Source organism: Aedes aegypti, chromosome 2 (genome assembly GCF_002204515.2).
Source record: "Aedes aegypti strain LVP_AGWG chromosome 2, AaegL5.0 Primary Assembly, whole genome shotgun sequence".
In the NCBI taxonomy this organism is placed as follows: Eukaryota; Metazoa; Arthropoda; class Insecta; order Diptera; family Culicidae; genus Aedes; species Aedes aegypti.
The window spans coordinates 23,468,510-23,494,994 of record NC_035108.1 but is presented as its reverse complement, the minus strand read 5'-3'; the positions used below and the strand labels follow the sequence as shown (position 1 = coordinate 23,494,994).

Genomic DNA, 26,485 nt, shown 5'->3' with positions numbered 1-26,485 from the left:
AGGAAGTTTGAATGTTTGCTACTCAGCGCTTTAAGGTTGCTACTGGTATGTTTGGTGTTATGCTTTACTTTCGGTTGGAATGTAGGAAATGTATAGAAATGGAAAGCTATGTAGGTCATGTAGAAAAGGTCACCACACCTCCCCCTTTTAAAAAGAAGAATGGTATCACCATTCTGATTAACGAGTTAATAATTAACAACGATTAACGATTAACAATAATAAACCATATTTTTCTTTTGCTTTATTTTACATTTTGATTAACCTATTTTTATGAACTGTAGATTGTTTTTTAGATTGAGGGTGAATTATAACACAGTTTGGATCTTCATTTTTATGAACAATATACGGTCCTAGATAGAAAGGATCTAGTTTTTTTCTGTTATGGTTAGAAAGATATACACTATCTCCAGGGCAAATGTTGATTGGATTAGTCTCTTCATTATTTTTCATTTGTCTCTTTTCTTTATTTTGAATGAGATTTTTTCTTGCAATTTGGTTGGTATACTGCAATTTGAATTTAAGTTCGTTATGATATTGTTCGATATTATAAATTGGCTCAATTTTGTGTACATCATGTTGAATATTTTGTGGTAATTTAGCCTTTTGGCCAAAAACAAGCTCAAATGGGGTATAACCATGTTCAGTGTGTGGAGTCGTGTTAAAGGTAAATTCGTAATATTTAACCCAATCGTCCCAATCTGTTTGGTGAGCGTTAGTGAATGATCTCAGATATTCATTTAAACATCTGTGATTTCTCTCTAACGCTCCTATAGATTGTGGGTGATAGGCAGTTGATAATGTATGCTTGATTTCTAAATGTTTACATATTTTTTCAATTACTTCGTTATTGTATTCAGACCCTTGGTCTGTTCGAAGTTGAAGAAATGATCCAAAAGTTAAGATGAAGTTATCAACAATTGCTTTAGCTAAAACGTTTGCTTCTTTTGTTGGTACAGGGATCAATATCACGTATTTCGATAAGTTACATTGCAATGTTAGTATAAATCTATTCCCGTTGTTCGTTTTTGTAAGTGGTCCCACAGTGTCTGCGGAGATAACTTCGAACGGTTTGGAAGGAGTCGTAGTAATTACTTCTGCTTCCTTTGTGTGTCTATAGACCTTATTTATTTTACATTGGACACATTTTCCGACAAAATTCATTATGTCATTTTTCATGTTTTTCCACACGAAATATTCTCTTACCTTCAGGTATAATCTATGTCTACCTACATGTCCACCGGTGGGTATTATATGAAATTGTTTGAGGATATCCTGAATTTCTTTAATATTCTTCAATATTCGTGGAGGTGTAAACAGGATAATTTTATAATTGGATATGGCAATATTTGCGATTTCCTTAAATGTTTCAATCGACATGTTCTTGAACATGTTATCCTTCTTTGAAATTGCTAGCATGTTTCTGTTATATTTACTCATGAGTGTTGATAATTGTAGGAACGCAAACTCTAAAGCTTGACTTCCATTTTTGTTTAGTATTGGAACAATAATTTGTCCTAACATTTTTCGATAGTTATGATTGAATAGTTTTAATAAAAGTTTGCTGTGGTGCACTTCACAACTAACTTTAAGAAGTTTTCTTACTTTCGAGGGGTTGTCCGTTTCCCAAATTGCAAGGTGATCAATCTTGTTCAATGGTTTTGACACTTCCACCGGTTTATTATTAGTTCTGAATGATCGAGTCATCGATCTTGTGTTTACTCTAAGGATACTTAATGTTTTCAAATCTTCTGAATTACTTGGTATTCTTGACAGTGCGTCAGCACATACATTGTCTTTACCTGGGACAAATTCAATATCAAAATCAAACTCTTCAAGTTCGAGACGCATTTTGGTCAGCTTTGAAGTTGGATTTCGCATTCCAAATAAATAAACTAGTGGTCTATGGTCCGTACGAACTTTGAACCTTCGACCGTACAGATATGATTTAAAGTAGTTGATTGCCCAGTGTATAGCAGTCAACTCTTTCTCAATTACGGGTTTATTCTTTTCTCCTTTGGTGAATGCTCTACTGGCGAATGCAATAGGTAAATCACCATGTGTGTATTTTTGAGACAATACAGCTCCACAAGCAATGTTGGAAGCGTCTGTTGTCAAAATGAATTCTTTTGTAAAGTCTGGATAGCTAAGAATTTTTGGAGAAAGTAAACAACTTTTGAGCTTATTAAATCGGTCTTGATGAAGATAATTCCATTTGAAGCTAACTCCCTTTTTTAACAAATCGTTGAGAGGTTTAGTTATTTCTGCGAAATCAGGAATAAATTTCCTATAATAATTACAGAAAGCTACAAAACGACGCACTTCATCTGCATTTGTAGGTACAGGATATTCTCTTATAATTTTGAATTTGGAATCATCTGGTAAAATTCCACAATCTGTTATTTTATGACCTAAGTATGTTACTTCGGTCTTGAAAAATTTGCATTTCATAGGGTTGAGTTTCAGGTTATAATATCTCAGCCTTTCAAAGACTTTTGATAAATTATTCAGGTGATGGTTGACTGAACATCCAATAACTACGATGTCGTCAATGTAAACGAAAGCACATTCTGGATTCAATCCAGCCATTGCTATGTTCATCATACGTTGAAAGCTATTTGGACTGACATTAAGCCCAAATGGCAATCTTTTGAAATTAAAATGTCCGGATGGAGAGGAAAATGCTGTGTATTTTTTTGATGATTCTTCTAGCGGAATCTGATGAAACCCGGCCATCAAATCTAGAGTGCTAAAATATTTAGCTCGGCCCAGTTCATCCAAAATTACATCAATACGTGGTAACGGGAATTTATCCGCAACTACCTTTTTGTTGAGTTGACGAAAGTCAACAACTAATCTCCATTTCTTTTCATTGCTATCGGACTTTTTAGGAACTAACAGTATTGGCGAATTAAAAGGTGAAGTTGATGGTTCGATGATGTCATCTTCTAACATTTTGTTTATTTGTCTGTTAATTTCATCTTTTTGCGCATGAATAATTTTATAATTGGGAATGTAAACCGCTTTTTGGTCTGTCAGTTCAATGTTTTGAGAGTAAAAATTATTTGTTGATAATTTTTCATCTGTGAGCGAAAAAATATCTTCATATTTTTCTATCAACTTTTTAAGAGAATGTTTTATGTGTGGAGGAAATTCATCTACTTTTGTCAAATTTAAAATTTCTTGTACTCTTTTTTTATGAGGTTTAGTACAACTTGTATTCACTGCCTGTTTGTAGTTTTCTAAATTTTCAATTTTTGGGACAAAATCTGTAATAATGACTGATGAATCAGTTGTGTTAATAAATTTTACTAATGGACTTTGATGTGACACGATGGTATTGCCGCAAAAGATACCTGGTTGAATCTCTTGAGACAATATCAAAGAATCTTTAGATAAATTCAAATTTGGTATTCTTCGCACCACTTCACAACGTGCAGGTATGCATATGTTGTTTTGGTAATTGTCCTCAATTGGTATTGCGATTTCTTCGTTGAAAATTCTAAATGTCAATAGCCAATGGTCGTAATCTAAATTGCATTTAAATTTAGATAAAAAATCACGGCCTAATATGCCATCAGTGTGGATAGGAAATTGTGAATCGACAGTTTGAAAATTATGACATATTGTTATGTCATTCTCAAAATATAAAGTTGCTAACGTTTCAGCTAAAGTTTCCTGGGTTCCATGCGTTATACCTGTAATTTGGAACCGTTTATTTTCATTGACTATATGTTGAGGTGGTAATTTATTTATTTTTATTATTGAGATATCTGCACCACTATCAACTATAAAGGAACATTCACGATTTCCTTCTAACCAAAGATTGACAAAATTAGCTGCCTTCAGATTTATTGTATAAATGGAGCTCGAGGTGTTGTATGGGGCAGCTGATCCATTTGACCTAAAAAATGTCGATTCATATGTTGACGTTGATTATTGTCGAAGGGGCGTTCTTGTATTTCCGACTCAGGATTCAAGTTCGGAACATTAGCAGCACCTGCTACATAGACATTTCTAGCATTGTTATTCCGATTATTATGACCTCGATTACTATTAAAGTATCGCGGTTGCATGCGATTCTGAAAATTATTTCCATTTCTGGTAGAATAATTACCGTAAGAATTTCTGTTGTTAAAATGTCCACGGTTGTTGTTACGATAATCGTATCGTTTATTATTTTGATTCCGATATTGATTTTGATAATTATTAAATTTTTGTTGAAAGTTGTGATTTCCTTTCATAGTTAGTAGTTGGGCGGAATTATCGATTTCTGGTATATTTTCGTTTACTTTTTGGATCGCATCCTTGAGATCTGTAAATGTACCTGCCTTCAGTATCAGTTTCACATCTGGATTACTGACTCCATTTATCAGGGCTTCTACACCAATCTTAGTTGACATTTTAGAAGCAACGTCCGCAGGAATTTTGCTTTCAATGTAAACATTTTTCAGTTGAATAGTGAGATTTTCAACTTCTTCGCAAAATTTTTGATTTGATTGTTTAGATTTTATCGCCTTAAGTTTTGCTATGATACTCTCAGGCGTTGTTTTATCTTGACACCTGTTTTTAACATCTTGGATTATTAGAGGTATTGTTATAGCTTCATTTGGCAATCCAATACGAGCCTTTCCTGTAAGTCTAGTTCTGAGGAATTTTGCGGCTATTTCTTCCTCACCAGCTTGAATAATTTCCAATAAAAGATTGGATGCATCTATAAATGCATCTAACCCCGCAACTGAACCATCGTATGGTTGTACCAAAGAAGTAGCCGTTTTATAATCGAACATGTTTGTTTGTATATGTTTTTTTCGAAGTTTAAAAAATGCAATTATTATATTCGCAAGTGCTTTAAATTTAATCAAATGCTTACCATAGTCTAATCTGATATCAATGAATATTTTTATTTCACTAAATAAAGAACGAGCATCTCTTAATAATGCTTTTTGATGATATTGATCATAGTCTTCTAAGATATATAGAATATTTTCGTATAATTCTTTTGCTTTCCTAAGTTTATCTAACAGGGTCGTTTTTAAATACTTCCTGTTTGGGGATTTTCTTAGGGTTTTCAGCTCTTGCTGGAGATTTGATAATAGTTCATCTACTTGTTTTTGGTTGTACATACCGATCACATATCAATTATCTTTATGGTGCGTTATGGTGCACTGTATTCCTCTGCTGCCAGGGCTCCGACGACGGCGATGAAGAGGACGAATGCGGCGATGACCTTCATTTTGACGATTTGTTGATTGGTTATTGCTGGAACCACTGTGCTGGTTCATGCTGGAACTGCGATGGATCTTCTTCGTGACACGTTGCTTTTTCAATGTTATTTTTCACTAATCATTAGTCACATCACATTGTTCTTGTTCATACATTTGTAACACGCGAACTCTTGTTACTTTTCGCTATGCGCAAATCAATTTCTCTTTTAAAACAACGCCACACGAAATATGCGCTTGTGGCTAAGATAGCCAGTACAAAACATGCTGCGATAATATCATTCGATTCTAAACTGTTTTTTGTTACAGCAGGAGCAACTTGTTGGGCTTGCTGAGCCACAATGATATTTTCTTCTTTCGACTCGGTTGCACCCATTTTTGTACTTTTAGTTCACTTTCACTTAGTTTGTAAGGGTGATGTATTTTGCTTGCTTCATAGTTTCACACCAGCTGTCAAATTCTTCTTTTAAAATTTTCACGACAATCACTGTTGTAATAATTACAATTGCTATGGAAATCGCGATTAATTTCGACATTCTTCCCAACAGTGCTTTATGGTTCGTTTCTGCACTGATCACTAATTGCACTTGTTCACTTTCAGTAACTGTCTCTTATTAATCCTCGCGGCGCTTTTTGATTAAGTGCGAATTCACAGGTTCACTTAGGACGGTCGCCATCAGCGAGTCGCGTGGATGGTTCGGATTAATTGACATGCATAAGTCACGCAACTTCGCGGTTGATCAAACTGATTGCCTTTTGTTTATTTTTCCATATACTTATAGCTACCTTACATTCTACTACTTCAATTGGACATTCGCATAAGTGCGTTACTCACGCTCTCACTCTCTTAAGCCTATACGGTCAGCTGTTAAGAGCACGCTCGCAACTCGACCATGCCTTTGTTTTATTATACTAATGACCTGGTTCTGGTGTGGCATGAATAAGGAAGTTTGAATGTTTGCTACTCAGCGCTTTAAGGTTGCTACTGGTATGTTTGGTGTTATGCTTTACTTTCGGTTGGAATGTAGGAAATGTATAGAAATGGAAAGCTATGTAGGTCATGTAGAAAAGGTCACCACAGTTTGTTTGTCGGATTTTTTCGGTAAAATAATATATTTTACGTGATTTTTCGGCAAAAAAACAAATTTCACAGGGAAATCTGTACTCCTCTTGTTTACAGTTCGAATTCGGTGATATGTTTTACAGGATTCTGCTATTTATTTTAAATGTGCACTTTGATCCTTATTCGGCTCAATATCCTACCTCCCATATTGTATTCCATGTTTTGATTCAAACATTGTTTCGGATTCTATTCCATGATATGTTCCACATCTTGTATTTTGTTTCATTTCTTGATGTTCTTCGTTCCAGATTCTGTTCGATATTCTTTAGATGTTCAATATTTCGTCCCATATTCTTTTCCGTATACTGTCCCATATGTTCAAGATCATGCTTATTTTTTTTTTCATATTCTGTTATATATTCTAACCCATAGCCTGCTCCTCATTTTGTTCCTTATTCTGTTCCATGATTAGTTCAAATTTATTTTCCAGATTCTGTACAATTCCATGTTCAATTCTGCATTCTGTTTCATATTCGATATTATGTTCCATATTTAGTTACATATAATGTTTCGAATATTCTGTTCTATAGATGTTTAGTTACGTATTCTCTTCTTTATTGTGTTCCGTTTTCCATTACATGTTTATCTCTGTATTTGTATTTCATTCAAACAGTCCTACGGAAAATCTATCATGGATTTGTTAAAAAAAAACCATTAAACTCTTCCTTAAATTATGTCAGGTACCATCAAAGAAACAAATCGAAAGTTGTCTCTTAAAAACATCAAAGAAATCAAAACGGAAACTACAGGAACAAAAAACAGAAATCATTATTTCGTATGAACCGGAATTGTGATGTTATCGGCCTTAAATAGCAGTCTAAGTAGCAGCTATTACCAAAACCGTCGGATGTAGATGCGAAGTTGTTTTTGCTGCTACTTGGACTGCTAAGGCCGATAACATCACAATTCCGGATCAAACTACAGTCGTTAAGCTTCCAACTTTCGTAAGAACATTTGCCAGAGAACTCTACAGAAATTTCACGATATTTTTTTCAGAAAAGATTCAATGGTTCCTTCGAAGTAGTTTTCTTTGAATTCTTGCATAATGGCAGTCATCATTTTCAAAGAGTTTATCTGAAATATCCACAAATTTTACCTATCAATATTCCATAAATTTATTCATGAATTTTAGAAGAGTGTATTGAAAAAAGCGGCAATCAACTTTTTCAGAAATTTCATTTAGGGATTTAAAAAAAATCTTTCTGAGAATACCTTTAAAAATCTTCTTAAGGACTCGTCTTCGATGTCCTTTTGGAATGTTCTTACAATCTTTTTCCTACTAAACTTTTCTTAATATTGCAATTGCTCCATGGTTGGAGCCAAGAAAGTTTCAGAATAATGCACCATCCTAGTTTCTTGCATGAGTACTTCAAAGTTCCTTTGTAGATAAACCAGTAATAAGCTGAAGGTCTCTTTCCAGTAAATTTCAACGGGAATTATTCATCAACATCGTCTGGAATCGGTTAATCATTTCCCTCAAAAAGCATTAGATCACTTTTGCTCCATCTGCAAAATTATCGAAAAAACGTTTGAAATCCTGTTTGGTTCGTCTTCAGATGAGGACGAACCTGTTTTATTAACACATGCTTCTCACGTCAAGTACCTGGAATCAAATGTTATCTCCGAGAAAGTGACTTATGAAGCCGTTGCTCTATGTGTTGTTATCATATAGATTAGAGGCAAAACAATACCCAGTCAACATTTTGGTTGGTATAACTTGTGTTATACATCATTCCATATGAATCAATTCAATCGTATAGAATGCATGAAAAGGCTATATACCTATTAAAGAGGAGGCTATATGCGTACTTGGCATGACTTTTTCAGACTTTATGCGACCAGAAATACGATGCCTCAAAATTTGGATGAACATAAAAATAAAAAGTTTCCAGCAAGCGTCGAACACAAGACCTCTGGATTAGGAATCGGACACCTTACCACTGTACCACCAACGGTTACCCGATTATTTGCCAACATTAATGCATGTTTCATGTACAGCGACACTTGCTTTGTGGTACTTTAAGGTCCATCGTCAACTGATATCAAGTTTGGGTGCCAATTTTTGCTAAGTTATTTTGATTTCACATGATGCTTTCTAGATTGATATATGATCTGTCAGTTTAGATAACTTAACGCGATTTTGTGATGCACTATTATCGACATGTTTTACTGTCAACACCGATTGTCGTTTACGAATCGTATTGGAGATTGATATACATCTTAAGTTGACATTGATAACGCTTAGTCTGGCATCTTGTGCGATTCTGATTTTTGATGTACGAATATGTGATTTTGGATGCACATTCTTATACGATGCATGGTTCGCTGGGTATTTTCGCCATCTTCTGTCATATTCAAGAGTTTTGTGATACAAATGTAATGCTTTGTTTTCAAAAATCAAGATTCCAAGAGAAACTTTTGAAAAGGGCCTATACCAAAATAATGATTATTTACTTATCATGTTTTCAGGCCAGTTCTGCGATTGACGTAATGAAAACCAAACATAGTAATCATGCTATGAATCATTTTGCGACATTTCAATTTTCTCCAGAAATTAATGTCAACTGTAGAAACTGTAACAACTCTCCCTCATCACGTATCTCCTCCAAAATAAATGACGAATTCTGTCCCCTTAAAGCATTGGAAACTTACTTGTGAAGAACAAATAAAACAGTTTTCTTGAAACAAACTTTTTTTTTTATTAAAATATGTGACTGACATAAGAAGTTTTATTTCATCCATTTCTGCACTCAAACACCAAAGCTGACTGACAAATTCAACCGAACAATGCCTTCTCGATATTCAGTTCCTTCCTTGATTGTTGATATTCATGAGCCTGGGATTAGGCCTTCTCAATATCCTTTTCATTTGGTCTATCCTGAAAAGTCGTGATTCAACCTGAAGAATTAAGATTTCAAAATTATAAAAAGTTACGGAAGAAAAATTGAAATTTTCTTCGGCTTCAGAATTTTCTTACCCATAGATCGATAAGCAACGTTCTACCAGCCTGGCACAGCTGCTCTCGGTTGTTGAAGTGCTTACACATACTGGTGATCTTCATTAACTGGTTTTTGGCTTCAGACGCAATCTGTTTTCTTGAACGAAAATCCAAATCCGATCCGAGGGTTCATACCCGCACATCGATGAACTTGGTTCTGAACTGAACTGTTTCAACCGTGCCATACAAAAAATAGAAATGGAACGCGACCGAGCAAATTGAACACTCATACAAAATAGCGTTGAATCATTTGAAAATCAACCTATAAAAGCTGTGAACTTGGATTTTTTCTTCTCTCCTTGGTAACATTAGCTGCATGGAAACAATTTGTTTATCTATGTAGCAAAAAATTTTCATACAGGATACAAAGCTATCAACGAGTTGATTAACGTTGTTTGTAGACATTGATTCAAAGCAAACCGTTGACGTTAACGTTAACAACCATTGAAATCGACGAAACGTCGTTGACATTGATCAGGAACAAAATTAATGTTAACGGCGTTAATCGTTGATTAACTTTAACAACCCTGCAACAGATCAATTGAACGATCCCATTATTTTACAACATTTTACCACTTTATTTTATCTCACCCTATTTCATACTTTTCGACTTTATCCATTCAGATTCCAGGTTTCCATTCAAATCTGTTTTCCTTTATATTTCAATCTGTGCAATTTTAATCTATTTAATTATTTTAATTCTATTCTATGCCATCGATATTTATCAGTTTTATTAGCTGTTCCATATTGTGAATTCCATCTCGTCCAAAATTCTCTTTTTTTCCTGATTATCATGCTCTTTAACGTTCTGTTTCATAATTTGTTCAATATTCCGTTTCATATTGTGCTTTACATTCTGTTCCACATATTTTGTTCAAAATCATTTTTTCAATTCGGTTTCATATTCCTTTCCATATTGTTGAATACTTATTCTGTTTCAAATTTGTTTCATATTACGATTCGTATAATATATTACATTTTATATTCTGTTTAACATTCTGTTCTATATAATACTCCTTATTATTTTATGCACTGCAATATTCTGCAACATGTTATGCTCCTTAAACTCTTTCGTATTTTGTTTCATATTTTGTCACATTATTGTGCTACTTTTACCTGAATATCGTGTCCCCGAACACCAGTTTCCCGAATATCCCGTTTCTCCGAAAAAGGTTTGGCACAAATAATTGTCATAACCTTATACATATCAAGGTGGTGAATGAACAAGCCATTCTGATATGCACCCTTCTTTATTTTATTGGCGGCTTTTTAAGCTTTATCGTCCTCAGCATTTTTATTAACACTAGGGGATTTTTTTTATTATCGGACAATTTGGGCCGAAGGTTCTCCGATTTGCATGAAATTTTCACCAGAGGTAGAGCTCGTGGATACATGACCAAAAGTGAAATTCAAAAAAATTATAGTGGCCTATTTTCCCGAAAAACTCTAGATGAATTTTCATGATTTTTCTATATACCTCAAACTTTGAAAATTCATATCTCCTGAACTATGCATTGTAGAACAAAAGTTTTTTAATAAAATCGAAAGGAAATTAAAAATATAAAAAGAAAAACATTTCTCGGAAAATTTTTCACCATGAAGAAAATTGTCGGAAAAATGGCGAAAAAACTATCGTCTGCATCATGAAAAATTTTCAAAAAAATATTTTTTTGTTTTATCAATTCATACTCTAACTTTCGTCCATAGACGCCAAAGTGGTATCTTTTACCGTTTAGGCGACAGAACTGAAAAACCGATGACCACCCGCACGCTTCCCATAGGAAAATGTGTTCTATTGTGGGCCTCATAACCATGCGCTAACGGCGGCAGTAATTTACACGTATTGTAAGTGTAACGCAGTAAACCATCCTTTCCTCTCCAGTCAGAAGAAGCTTTTCGTCAATCGGACCACTCTCCTTTGGTCTGTTGGATGTTTTGTATGTCCTTTATTCGTAACCTTTACTATTGAGACCAACAGTCTTTAATTGAAAACGATCCTAACATTTAATAATATAGGTAATAGGAACTGACCCTCAGCAAGCATGGGAAAATTCACTCACTCACCCGAACGCCACCGATGCAAAATAGCAAACAATCTGCTGCTATCGAACATTCAGTGATAGCTGAACCGTCCTAGGCGGAGTGTAGCATGAAAGCGTCGAAACCGATTGTGTAAAAGCGACAATCGGAAGGAACGCGAAGAGAAGTGAATACCAATACACTTGTATCTGCGAGGCACGAGTTAATGCACTTAGCATCCATTCGCCGAATGCATTGAACTGACTGAGAGGATTCCTACTCACTGAATCATTCCGTGGTGTGGACTGCCAGTCAGTGAACGCTCATTAGCACTCAAACCCGAATGCCATTCAAACGGAATCAGAATGTAAACAATCATTCCAGGACAAACATTTCAAAAGGGCACATCCACATTGGTAAACATTGGCTTTGCAAGCCGCTGTTGAACCCAATTCAACTCGATCACGCTCACCAATACCACTATCAGGAAGAGCTAACACAAAATCTTTCTGATAGTGGGGTAAGTTTGCGTGGGCGGGCTAAAAAGGGCTCAACAGCAACGTTTCTTAAAAAAGCTCAAGACCTCTTGGGCCCTTTTCAAATGTTTGTCCTTTGTCCGAATTTCGGTATTGCATTCGACTGATCAGATGCCGTTTTTTGTTTCGCTTAGTGCTCGCCGAAGAAACAGAATGGGCACTGGAAATTGAAACGTTCGGTTTGGTAAAAAACGGCTTTTTCGCTCCCGACTGTGCGTGGAAGCGAGTGAGGGAAACACAATAACTGAGTAGGTGTTTCCCATGCTTGACCCTCAGTATCATATAGTTGCCAAGCAAAAAGGATATTTATGCATACATAAAGTGCTATTTTTAATTTTCTTGCTTTTTTCAAATTTTGTTCAATTTATCAAATGATTAGATAATTAACTAAAAGCGCGCGAATCAATTTTCAGTTTTGTTTTCTATACAAAGTTATAAATTTGATGTAAATTCTGATTGTTCCTTGGAAGAATATTGTATAGTATTTGCATGTATATAATATCAATCAACTGTATAACACTCAGGGACGCTATCTATTGTTCCATTGATGGCTGCTGTGGAATATTCCACTGCCAGTCAGCGTGCAGCCTCTACAGTTGGCGCCAACCCAACAGCGCGCCAAAACTGTATTGAGAAGCGTACGCGCGTAATGAATAATTATTGTATGTTTTGTCTGGCCGTATCGTGCGCCTATATAAGGCACACCCATTGAATTTGTAAGAATGTAGTTCCTTTCTTTTCTCCACCGAGTAGGCATGCTGCCTCTCAGTGGTAATAAATCTGTTAAAGTGAAGCCGTTCGCTTGATTTGCCGTCCGTTGTATCGTAAAAGACACAACGTAGGAAAGACGTCCTGGCCGAAACAACATATTAACAATATATTCATAAGTTTTCAAAGAAAGTGGATCTTGAGATTTGATCCTTCAAACGTTACCATAATGATTGATTGTAACAAGAACTTCCCGTGCGGCTTTCATAGAGGCTGTTAGCTTCAATACTAAATAACGTTGCTGATGAAGGGCACACAAAACACCCAACTGACCAATGGAGAGTGGTCCGATTGACGAAAAGCTTCTTCTGACTGGAAAGGAAAGGATGGTTTACTGTGTTACACTTACAATGCGTGTAAATTACTGCCGCCGTTAGCGCACGGTTATGAGGCCCACAATACAACACATTTTCGCTATTTTTCCGACAATTTTCTCCATGGTGAAAAATTTTCCGAGAAATGTTTTTCTTTTTATATTTTTAATAGATTGCTGAGAAAATTTCCTTTCGATTTTACTAAAAAACTTTTGTTCTACGATGTATAGTTCAGGAGATATTAATTTTCAAAGTTTGAGGTATATAGAGAACTCGTAAAAATTCATCTAGTTTTCCGGGAAAATAGGCCACTATAATTTTTTTGAATTTCACTTTTGGTCATGTATCCACGAGCTCTACCTCTGGTGAAAATTTCATGCAAATCGGAAAACCTCCGGCCCAAACCTGTCCGATAATTTAAAAAAATGCCCATTTGTATAATTGAGAATGGCCGAATACCTCCTTCTTTTGATTGCTTATCGTTCGCTCTAGTTCACCATCCTGCCACTGAAGACTATTATAGCACCTTTTAAACCACATTTTTTCGGGGAAATAGGTCATTCGGGAAACTGGCGTTCGAGGAAAATACATTTTGGGGAAAAAAGCATAATCTTGTCCCTTTTTGGTAACATTTCTGCTCCAAAATTGTTCAACATGTAGATCTATATTCTATTTCATATTTTCGAATTCAGCTCGACAGTTTGAAGCTCTATTTTATATATCATTCCATATTGTGATTCCTATCCTACCGCAAATTCTATCTTCTGTTGCGTGTGCTGTTCCATATTAATTATTATATTTATATTTCCAAATTCGATCCCATGTCCATTTTCTATTGAATACTCTGTTCCACATTTTATTCTGGCAGTGGGTCATTTGGCATAAAGGCATTTGACATAAGATCGTTTGGCAATATATCCATTTGGCATAACGTTCATATGGTATAATGGCTGTTTGGCATAACCAGAATAATATCCCTTCTTTGATGGATGTTCTTGATGAAAAATGGTTATGCCAAATGACCATTTAGCTGAATGGCCGTCATGCTGAATGTCAGACTCAGACCCGTTTCGTATTATGTTCTATATTCTGTTCACTATTATGTCCCATATACTATTCAATAGTCTGTTTCAATTTCGGATCCAATCAAATGTTAAGTTTCTGTTAAAAATGTTAATGGCAGTAGAAAATTCAAATAAACAGTTGTCTCAAATTTTACTATGATGGTGACCATAAGGCGAAACTTTATCATTGGGATCATTATAACCCACTTTGGTATTTATTGGTATATAAATTTTATGGAGAGTATTGTAATTGAGCGCGATTCAAGTAATGAAAAATAAGAGAATTTTCTAACCGAGTGCGTGTTTCTAAAGCAATGATCAAAAAACAAAAATATCTTGATTAAGACTTAACGAAAGTGATATTTGTTGATCAAATTGTGTATGTACCTTAATATCTTCGGTAAACCGTATTCATAAAAGAAATAAACCATAATTTTGATAAAACATGTTTTGATCTGCATTGCTGTTATAGATCATTTTATTTCGAAATACTAAATTAAAATATGATCTTTGTCAAAACTTTTCATAGTATATGATGTAAACCATTTTTTCTAAATGAGAAATTGAAAACTTTGAGCCAAAAATATTAAAATTTAGAGGTGGCGTTACTTGAAGCTGATTTTTTAAATTATAAAATATGACCTTCAGTGAAGTTTTCATAACATTCATATTTTCCAATTAATTTCAAACCTTTAAGCATCATTCTTTTCAAAATTAAATTTATAAAAAGTTTGTAGAACAAAATCAAAACAAGTCACAGTAAATAGTATTTTCCCCAATTTTTTTCTGCATTTTACTAAAAAATATCTTTTTTCGACCACAACTTCATGCATACTCAACCAATTTGGTTGAGTTTGGGATACATTTACTTGCTTAAATTATAGAAAATTTTGAAGTTGGAGAAAATTTTCATAAATTTAATTTTGAAAAGAATGATGCTTAAAACTTCAAGACTGATTGTAAAATAACCAAATAATGACGACTGAAGGTCATACTTTATATCTTGATAATTTACCTTCAAATCGCTCACGCCTTCTCTTAATCTAAATATTTTTGGCACAATATTTAAAGTTTCTCTTTCAATGTGATTTAAATTCAGAAGAGCACACGAATTTTTGATTTTCGAGAAGTAAGCCCCACCCTACTGTCCATTTAGAAAGGTGACGTTTGGTAAAGTTGTTCAGTAAATCAAGGGCTCCTTTTATGTAAGCCATGAGATTCAATATGTTGCCACCAGGCGGCGAAAGTGACCGTGAAAATTTTGTTAAGCAGATATCTCAAATCCGGACTTAGGAGAATGGCACTTGGGAGCATTTTCATTCAACGTTTATCGTTCACTAGCGCCTATTAGCGGGATTTTGAATTAATTAGCTTGAACAATGATAGCCCTTCACTTATTGTACAAATTTGCAGAAGATCCCATCTCTCTAAGTGGCCAAGATCCAGGGGTAGTTTCAAAACAATAGTTTCATGCTCACTAGCGCCACCTTGTGGCAAAATTTTCATTCAACTATCTTGAACAATGATGGCTTTTGACTTACTGAAGGACTTTGCCAAAGATGCCATTTTTTTTAAATGGTCGGGATGCTGAAATATACGCAAAACAGAAGTTTAAAGGCTTCCCCAAATCGATGTGATTTTTTCCAACGACAGCGACAAAAAATTGGTGCAGTTTCATTGTTTTGTCGCTGCAAGTACTCTTATATGAAAGCATCTAGACTAACGCCAATTTCTTGGCTAAATACTGATAAGTTCTTGGGCTCCCGAGAAATATTAAAAACAAAAGTAAAGTTAATTAATTTTCAGTAAGCATAAAAAAAATTATCGAAACTCTGAAACATCATATAATGTTGAATGAATGCTAAACAAAAGATTTGGGTATGGTTCATCTTAAACAAAAACAGCAAAACTAAAACTTAATGATTTTTTTATATAAACTACTGTGAAAATTCTCCAGTGAATCGGCCGGAAATTTAAATAGAATTCATTCAAATGTTTTGCTGGCCATTTATTTATATACTCTATAATTTCTCTATTTTGATGTGACATTTATCTTACTTGGTATACCCTAAAACAATATTTCAAATACCTTAATAAATATATGCGTCCTACTAGAATATAATCAACAAATACTATACTCATATGAGCATAGATGACCGTACAATTCGTAGTTGCTGCTCCGTGATTGCCCAGAGCAATTGGAATTACATAGAGATTTGGGCTTGAGATTAGCTTACCATTCTCAATGTGAAAAAATCGAGAGCACACAATTAAAGAAAAGAACAATAACGGCGCTGGCCACGTCCTTACAGTCCGAGAGACCAAAAAATCTTCTGCATCTCCACAGTTGTTATGGGGAGGATATTTGGTTAGTGGGATGAGGTAAAGGTCTGGGAGTTATTTTCTTCTAGATTTTAGGCAAAATTTTCTCCATGAGTTCTAGCACTGTTTTCTTCTTTAATTTCTCGTGTACATCTAAGTTTGTTCCTTTAAGAATGCGTATTTTGGAGAACATTAATTCTAGGAAACCATCGTGTTTGCTTAAATTTGAAATATATTCCATGGAATATAGAATAACTTACCTGCCATATTATGAATAAACCCCGACAAAGCACACGTCACTGTGCTCAAATATGATCAGCTGCGGAAGAGCCCGATCAGAGACTACATTTTATTTCGAGTTCAATTTTTCGCCAACATCAATTTCTCAGTTATTTTCACCTTTCTTCCGCCCATTTCGCTCCACATCGCAACTTTCAGGACGAGGTTAATTGTTATCCTAGATATATTTCTTTCTCTTTTCTCACATTTTTCGCAGTCACGGCAATTGCATGAAACCAGCCCGCAGAACCGAGCTTGTCTGACTCCGCAAAATTTTCCGAACAATAACAACAGAGAGACTGAGAAATTAATACGCCAATCGGATTAGAAGCCCCCCATCGGATAGTTGTCCAGTGCAGAAAAAGGGGGGAGGGCATTTCGAGAGCCAAGATGCAGGCGGAAACGGAAAGATGAAGTCGAGCCATCGCCGTTTGCCAAGATTGGAATTGTGTTTGGCAAACTCGACGAAAGCCGCCAAGACGACGACAGCGTCTACGGAAAAGTCCAACAGCGGCATGGCAGAAACAAAGGATTTAACGTCGAACTGCTGCTGCTGCTGCTGATGATGGTGAAAATGTTCGTGCCGAAGTGACCTATCGAAGAAAATTCCAGTAACTTCTACTCTGTGCAAATGGGTCTCACGTGTTCGTGTTAATGAAGTGGATTTATTCGAAGTCGAGGAAAAAATGTTTCTGCGAAGAAATCGAATCTAGCGCGGGAAAAGATATCGAAAGTGAATCGTTGCCTTGATCCATAAAATAGTAATTTGTGAAAATCATACTAACGAATGCGACTCTAGTAGAAGTCCCGTAGTGCAGAATATCCAAAGATCAATACAATCATTTCGCTACTCCAACTTACTTCGTCGAATACACCCTTCAATAGTTGTAGGAAAGTAATTACTAGCAATAAATAGGCACAACGAAGTAAGCTATCAAGCTGAATACCAAAAATAATAAGAATAAAAGTTATTAGCGGTCTCATTCCTAGTGAAATTTACCTACCCTCGTATCGTTCTTGAAAATTACTAGCCTTCTAATTATTATCAACGAATTAGAGTAGAGCACTACCGGTAGCGGAAAAAGTGCGCGCGCAACAACTAGTGATAGTGATTCGTAGATCCAACTTGATTCCAAAGCCGAGAAAGGAGCAGTAGAAAAAAAAGAAGATTCGCCGCAGCAAGAAGAACCCAAACAAGAAGCGAAAATGCCGGTCAGAAGAGGACACGTCGCTCCCAAGACAACCCTTATTGAAACGATAATCAGGAAATTCGATACGCATAGTAAGTAGTGTGGATTTATATTCATTATATTGATGTTGTTTTTGCATTCATTGATACTTGTTTATTCGTAGTTGAAGAGTTTCCTCATAAGAATGTTGCTATAACTGGACTTGGATTCATGTTGAAATATTGTTTAATCTTCGGGCTGTTGGGCTGTTGAAATGTTGTATATTGTACGACTTAACTTATGATATCGCCCTAAAAACTACACACTTGGTTACCAATAACTTTTAAGGTGATTATAAAATGAAGCCAACCTTTGAATTTTCAAGTGCACAAGACTGGAGAACGTGATAACAGTTCGCGTTGAAAATCAAACAAACTGCTTGCTTGCTGGTGGTGACCAGAGGGATAAATTTTCAACGCGGAGCGCTGTTTGGTTCTCAAGTCTTGTGCCCTTGAAAATTTGAGGTGTGGCTTCGTTCTATAATCACCTTAAGGCAAGATCAGAAATTAAGTGAGAAATGTACATAGACTAATCCAGTTGCCTGCGTAATAGTGCAATGTTGACTAAATTTTCTTTGTTTGCTGTGAGAACTGTCACAACATTGCTTTTGTTTGCTGTGAGAAAGTAAACATAAACAAAATTGCTGCAGAGCTTTCACTTCCTTGTGGGACTGAAAGCTCGAATGACGTCAAACAAATATAGATTCGTTTTTATTCTGAGGAAATCGACTTGCGTAAGATTGATCGTGTGTTGGTGTTCGTGGCACTTTGCTTGTAGACTTTCATAAAAGTCGCATAATATTAAACGCACTATATACGGTCAGAGTAAGAAATAAACAAAATGAACCGAAGTCGTTAAAAAAAACGAATCACTCAGTTGAACGAGTAATCCGTTGTTCTATTTTGACGTGAGTCGGTTCATTGAATCAGCAGTTACCAGGGATTTAATTTTGAGAAAATTGAGAGTATCTCTCATTCATCGCTCTCTGTATCAATCATGATCCGCAACACATCATGAGAGCCTGTTCTACAGCTCTGATTATATCGGGGGCTAACAGTGCATGATATAACCCATCTAAATGAGCTCTAAACTTAGGAAACACTTCTGCTATCAGATGCTCGAGGATTGTTTATCATGCCAGTGAAATAAAACAGCTGACTCAATAAGTGAGCAAAACTGATTTTACTGTCACTTGCTCTCTGGCGTTCTCGTTTGCTGCTGTTATTTCTAAGGCTTGTAACAACTTGCGAAACATAGTCTATCAGGACCTTTACAGATGGGATGTTTTTCTTCATTTTCTTTGATCGAGCTTCGAGATCAAGTTAGAACAAATCCTGCAACTTGCAATACAGAAAAACGAAAAAAAGAGAAATTGACCACCTGAAAACGCATAGTTTTGGATGTTTTGTTTGGTTTGGCTATGAGAAATCGGCCAACTATCGTGTCCATGTCAGGTCGAATCGTGAGTTTCTGGGGAAGAATGTTCGAAGAGGAAGCAAAAGATCGTACAACACATGCGACACAAAATGAATCGTTTGATCCGTTCTCTCGGTTCAGTCCGCTCTTCAAGAGCCACTGAATCACTGAACTGTTTAAAGATCCGATTCACTAAAGTAAGTGATTCGGATCGGATCCGTTTACTAAGAAGAGGCGATTTGCATATGTCTAGTTCGACTAGACCACAATTTTAAATCGATGTATCTCAAAATCCAGAAAATTTCGAAACTTGGTGTCATTAGTAAAGTTGTTCTGAAGTGCTATCTGATAATACCAATTCGGAATTCAATCGCTAGTGGATATTAAACTTTTACTTTTGTTTTGAAGATATCTCAGGAGCCTGTCCATTTATAAATATGGCGTCCTCGGCAAAGTTGTACAGTAGCTCAAGGGATATCATAATTTTAGTCAATAAAATTCGAGATTCCACCACCAGTTGGCGCTAGTGAACATGAAACATTTGTTTTGCATATATCTTAGGAACTATTAAACCAACAAAAAAAAATACTAAAATCCGTTTAGTACTCGCTGAGCGGTGAGGGTTTTTGTATTGTTGCATTCACTCAGGCCTATACGGGTTAAGCTTTTTTGGGCTATAATGTCGCAATCAAATTTCAATAAAACAATGGCCAGATTCAGGGAAAAAATACGAGTGAAAAATATGACATCTTCAAAAATTTTGTGAAATATTTACAAAAGTGTGGACAAAAATTACTTAAAAACTTCTTCAAGCACCAATTTTGTAATTTCTGTTTTTATATAATGTACTATTTTTTGTACGATATACATTCATATAGGTATGCAGTAAGTTTTTCAAAGATTTTCCAAAATGCGTTTAGGTATACTTTTTCAGAACTTCAGTGTGGCGCTTTCAGAAAATTATATACGTATCCGTTAGGAAATTTCGCCAGGCCTTTTCTGATGAACTCGTCCTGGAATTACAGGCAGAATTTCTGAAATTTGGGGGTGGCACATTGCGCATAAAGACGTTTTTCATAATGGACATTTGGTATAGTCAGAATCTGAGAGAGACTCGCGAAGAGGAAAAATATCAACGTCATATGCAGCCCAGATTCCCCTCTCACGAAACGTCAAATGCAGCCCACCGTTTGCATGGCTGAAAAAGTGAAAAGTATTGTGTTCAAAGTAAACTGTTATTAAAAACCTCAGTCGGCGGAGCAGTTTTTTCAAAAGTTTCTGATGAATCTAAGCAGAAGATTAATTATTTCTAATGTCTGCTACGTTTGCTGGCATGAAATTTCACTCAAACAGCTATTTATGATTCGATGTGATGCAAACTCAATCATTTTTTACTGAGAGGTACATGTGAGGGTTTGAACAGCATGCGAATAATTGGTATAAACACAAAGTGGAGTAAGAAAAAAACTAAGCAATCGCAGAAAAAGAAGACCGTCTTCGCGAGACTCGTCTCAGGTCAGAATAATATGCTTTATTTATAATGCTCGTCCATTATGCCAAACGTCTGTATGCGAAACGTCCTTATGCAAAATAGGTTACCCCTCAATCTTTTTTCATTCAGTCAATTTCAAAATACATAGTTTTTACGATATTTTGAATAAAATTTGAAAACATCTCAATCGAATTCTGAAATTCTGCTTTGAACACGTCTAGAATGTACTCTTAAATCATTCAAAACAGAATTTCTCTGAAAATGTGATGAAATGCAACTTGCAACTTATAAAACAAAATCAAGAACTATCCTTGAAGAAGTCTTTAACAAATTTCTCCACCTATATTGCATCTAGAATTGTACAGAACAATTTGAGTACAAATGTTTACAAGAAAATAAAAACCTTCAATAAGCCATGGTTAAAAAACAAAGCTTATAATAAAGCCGATTACAATTATACAGCAGTTCGGGCCAGGAAAATTTTTGCACTTGTCATAGCGTTTGACAAGGAAATCCCATACTGCCCATAACTGCAAAACCGTCACATTCGACATTTTTGACAAAATGGAGTTAATACCATGGAGAGTCATCAAATGATAAATTCTTTCGATCAACTTATTGAAGTCTGTGAGATTGTTCTAGAAAATTAAAAAAAAAAATACCAAGTTGTTTTGTCACATTGGTAATTATAACCGCATAACAATCACATTGAGATTATAAATGGGCCTCGTAATGTGAAAGCAATGAAATTTCTATAAGAATTATTTTCTGACTTTTCACCTAGTATGCGATATGAGTTGTACAAAATATCAGCCTCAAATAAGCACTTTTGAGTTCCTGGTAATTTTTAGAAATTTAAGTTTCCTCCCATACTGCCATAAAATGCACTCTTGGTATTCCATTTACTCAATACCTACTTTTGTCGAATGTTACAAATATGCAGTTATGGACAGTATAGAACATATATAAATGGCAAATTCCATTCAGAATGAGTCGGAGCTATTAGAAATTTACACGAATTCCAGCATGGTAGAAAAAATGTTTCCGACAGATAATTCGATCATTTTGACTTAAGAATAACTTTCAAAATTACTCATAGGTGTTTTTATGCAATTAATTTTAAAAATGCTAACTATTTTGAAATTTCAAGCATGATTTCCCAATCTGACGTATATGCAAAAATGAACAAACCTGAATTTGCTTTGCATATCTCGACAAACGCAAAATCTACATATTGAGTCTACAAAAGTGTTTCTTTGACCATTTTTTGATTAAAAAAATAATAAATAATTGTGTACTATGTGCACTTTACTCAGTGTTTTTAATTCAGCTACATATCCTCTACATTTGAAAACCCGACTGTCAACATTTTTCATGCTAGTACATACACCGTACATACGGCCATAGTGAAACGACCTATGTACAGAATCAAAATATGAAATTTCAACAGCAGATACGTCATACTGTTTCTGAATCACTGAACATGTTGAAAATCGAGAGATTCGATTCAGACAAATGAAAGGTCGGCAAACTGGAGTGGATCATTATCAGTATTCGGTTTTAGGCAATATTTCTCACAAATGTTAGTTCTCCATTTACTTTTGTTACTCACGACTCTGTCCGGTTTGCCTGTTGGTCGAGTTGAAATTGAAAACATTCAAAAACCAATATTCGTTTTAGTTGAGCATAGCAACTGACTAATTAACTAACTTTATTACGATTTATGGGATTTAACAAACAGACTTATGCGCAGCTTCAAAATAAATACCGGTGTTTCTGATGTGCATCAAGCATGATTCGTCTATATCATACTTTGATTGTTACATGCACATTTATGTAAAACTAATGTAACAAAAAGGATCATTTGATAACTTTATCAATTTTTCAATCTTATCCAAACCATATCGGCATTTCTTAGTAGTGGTAAGAAGAAATGTTCTTTTCTTCAACTTGTAATGTACAAACTGCAAACAAAATTTTAATTTGAAACGGTTGACAAAATATTGCATCACATTTTTCTCGATTCCTTCCGAGTGTTAGATACGTCGTTTTGAAAAATTACTTGAAATAACTCGAAAATCACCAGTTCTATAGAAGTGATCATGATAATCATTATGGGTAAGAATATTTTCAAGAATCTTATATGATCAACAAAATATTTTGATTGAAAAAAAAAATAAATCATGTAAATCGCAAATATATTTTCTGTCGATATTTTTTGGCAAAATTTGAAAAAAAAAACATTAAAAATAGGATTATTGTGTAATAAATTTTAAATTTTATTCTTAATTTTAATGACAAAAATAAAATTAAACTCTTTTTCAGTGTTTTTTTTTTTCCTTGCGGAACACACGGTTTACTACAAAATTCGCCATATAACGTTTTCCTCTAACATGAACAGTTCCGGAGCAATACATATTCGAATGAATTGCATGCAAAAACCCATAGGCCATTTTCAGAAGCAATTCTTGAGTCAAAATGATCGATTTATCTATGGAAAATACTCATTCTATCATAACAAAAACATGTGTGCATACATTTTGTTGAAAATTAAAGATGGTCAAGATCGATTTGACATGGAATTTGTCGCACATGTTTAAAGAATCTATCAAAAATTATGTCAAACATTTTTTTAAATTCCATCAGGACCTTCCAAAGCATTTGGTCATACTAAGGACACTTTCGGACATTTTTCCAGGCAGAAATATCCCAAGAAATTCAATCAGGGTTTTTTTTTATCAAATAATTGTTTTCGAGTTCCTTCAAAAATTACAACATGGTTTCTTCTTGCATTATGCCTGAAATATTTCAAGACATTTTTCTGGTGATTTCTACAGGAATCAAAATAACCTTGTACATCAATTTCAAAAGTTTTTTGTATTTTTCTACGATATTGGAAAATATTTGATCCAGAATTTCATGAAGATTGGACGAAAATTGATTTTTTGCAGTACTTCAAGGATCGTGAACGAAAGGCTTTTTTTGCAGCCTTGTAGAATGTATGGGAAACTATAATAAACTACAAATTAATACACACTCATATCATGCTAGGCTTGAGCTAAAAAAAATTCTGTCACATGTATAACATATGGTTTCGGTCGGTTGATTACAGGGCTTAGAAGTTACAATTCTGAGTAGCCAAAATGTTTAAAAAGTGTTAGTGACAACTTGTGAGAATGTAGATATACAAATCATTTCCAAGATGCTAGAACAAATAGGTTGAGGGTTTTCAAATAAAAATTGTTTTTTTGGCTTGGCTCAAGCGCCTTATAGCTTAATAGAGCTGATTTCACTGGTTGTTCCATAAAATTCCCACATATAAAGATGTTGATCAAAAAAGATTTGAGATGAAAGTAAGGAATCCTAATTTGAACATAAGAAAACAATTTCAAGGCTTTTTCTAGCATGTGAATGGAGAGTAATCGGTTTATATATGTAAAACTCTAATATCATACTAAAAACATGTGTAAAAATCAATCCAAATCGAGAACGATTTTCAATTTTCTCGACTAATTCTGGATGGAATTCTAGTGTGCTTCAATATAGGAATATAGACCAACATAATACCGAATGAGGCCCAGATATATATACAGGTCGGACTCGATTATCCGGAGTATCGATTTTTTTTCACTCCGGATAATCGAATCCTCTGGATAATCGAATCACTAAGAAAAGATTGAAATCCTTAACAAAAGAACTTAAATATTATCTTTTTTTGTTATTTTATTTATATGATGCAGTGGCGTTACCAGAATTTTTTTCTAGGGACAGTAGAGGTCTTTACAAGAAAAAAAATTTTGACCAGCATTCACAAAAAAACACTTTTTCAAAACCCCATTTGCTTAAATACGTTCTAAACTGCAAAACTATTCATATTGTGTATTGCAATACCAAATTAACTCCGATTTATGCATAAAAATTGAAAAACAAGAACATCAAAAACAAGTTCCGGAAAATCGAGTCCAAAATTCCGGATAATCGAATCCCGGATAATCGAGTCCCCGGATAATCGAGTCCTGTACTTTCAAGCCGTCAAAAATGATTCAGTCATAAAACCGGTCAAAAACTCGTGAAAACTGCATGTTGTGGTTTACGTCAGTAAGAATTATAATAATTCTACCAATAATACAAGGCAAAAAAGCAAACGAATAAGCCAACCCTTCCATGATTTTTTGACTGCTGAGTTGAGTGGTTGACATCTTACGCATGGGAAATCTCATGGATGAGTGAAAAGAATATTGCCCCTGATGAAAATTCTGGCTACACTGTTAAGATCTTCTTGAGTTTCATTTCAGGTACTTTAAGCAGCTAAATACCCCAAATTCGGTGTACGGCCATTTGGCTGTATGCCGTATGGTCGAACGCCATTTGTCCGAATGCCATCTGACCGAAAGGGTCATTTGGCCGAATGCCATTTGGTCGAAGAGAATGATTAAATAAACCCGATAATTCAGGACGAAGTTATGGACTCCACACGTCACATCATACTTATAAGCTGATGGTTGTTTCGTATCTGAGTTACCAATAGTGTGCTAGAGTTTTGTGTTTTTAATGATTTCACCAGATTTTTTTTCTTTCAATCATAGGCTATTCTTTCAAACTCTATAGGTTTTGAAACTGTTAAAAATAAATAGGCTTTTAATTGAGAATTTTACCTCTGCAAATCATAGGCAGTTTTTTTAGTTATACTGATATAATGATTATTTGTACCACACTTGCTAAAATGTTCATAACAGAGTTTTCCTACTTTTGACCATAGGTTGTTTTTTTCAAAAGAAGTCGTAAACCCTTTCAGTAACTGTCAAAAGCTGACTACAAACATAATGCAAAAACTTTTGCTGTCAGCTATTATCGCTAGCAGATAAAGGAATAATTGTTTGCATTTAGGATGTTCCTCTTTCAGCACTGAATGTTTTTTGAACTAATACTAAAAAGCTATTTGTCTGTATATCAATGATGATTAATCCTTCTTTCAGAATAAGCTAATTAAGTTCTTTGAAATTCAGCATTGAAATTCATTACGAATGCATGCTAGCTGTAGTTCACCATTGGTTTTCAATTTCGGCCCAACGACATTCGGCCAAACGGTATTCGGCTAAACAACATTCGGATAAACGGCATTCGGCCAAATGACCCGGAACCCCAAATTTCAACGAAAAATACCAGGTTCGGCAAATCCCAACTTGCCTTGCTAAAGATTCTTATGATAGCGTGGCTTGAAAGCTACCTTATTAATCCAAAATAATTAAGATTAATTCCACTCGGAATGTCGTAACCGTATCGTTAACACGCACAAAAAAGACACATCTGAACCAAACCTAAAGACCATCCATTCCGACTGTTTGCGAACATGATAATAGCGAAGAGAGCCGTGTGATTAATTATGGCTTTCCACAGCTTCAAGAATCGTGCTGATATGTTGCGGTGTCAAATGAACATATATTCGTTTTGTTGTTGATATTCTGGCAAAAGACACAAATCCATATGGTGCACACTTGTTATTATGGTTGGCGAGCTGCCTGATCCACACACTCAATTATCCACCGTAGGCACATATTAGTTCCCACTCTCTCTCTCTCGCTTCGTTCGATGATGATACACTTCTGATCGAGTGTGGGTGGAGTGGATTGAATTAAATAGTTTTTGATATACCGGTGCACTTAAAGCAGAAATGTTTAGGTGACAATTGGAATGCATTTCTCG

At 35.0% G+C, this 26,485-nt stretch overlaps 1 protein-coding gene across 9 annotated transcripts in view; it reads left to right on the top strand.

Moving 5' to 3' along the window:
* LOC5571255 (potassium voltage-gated channel subfamily H member 6) overlaps positions 1-26,485 on the top strand; it is a 529,023-nt gene that overhangs the window by 76,900 nt on the left and 425,638 nt on the right. For all 9 annotated transcript variants that reach the window (XM_021840247.1, XM_021840253.1, XM_021840246.1 and 6 more), the window contains exon 2: positions 16,863-17,927. In XM_021840247.1, coding sequence (XP_021695939.1) covers positions 17,852-17,927 — 76 coding nt within the window. In that variant the 5' untranslated portion in view covers positions 16,863-17,851. The remainder of the gene's footprint in view (positions 1-16,862; positions 17,928-26,485) is intronic.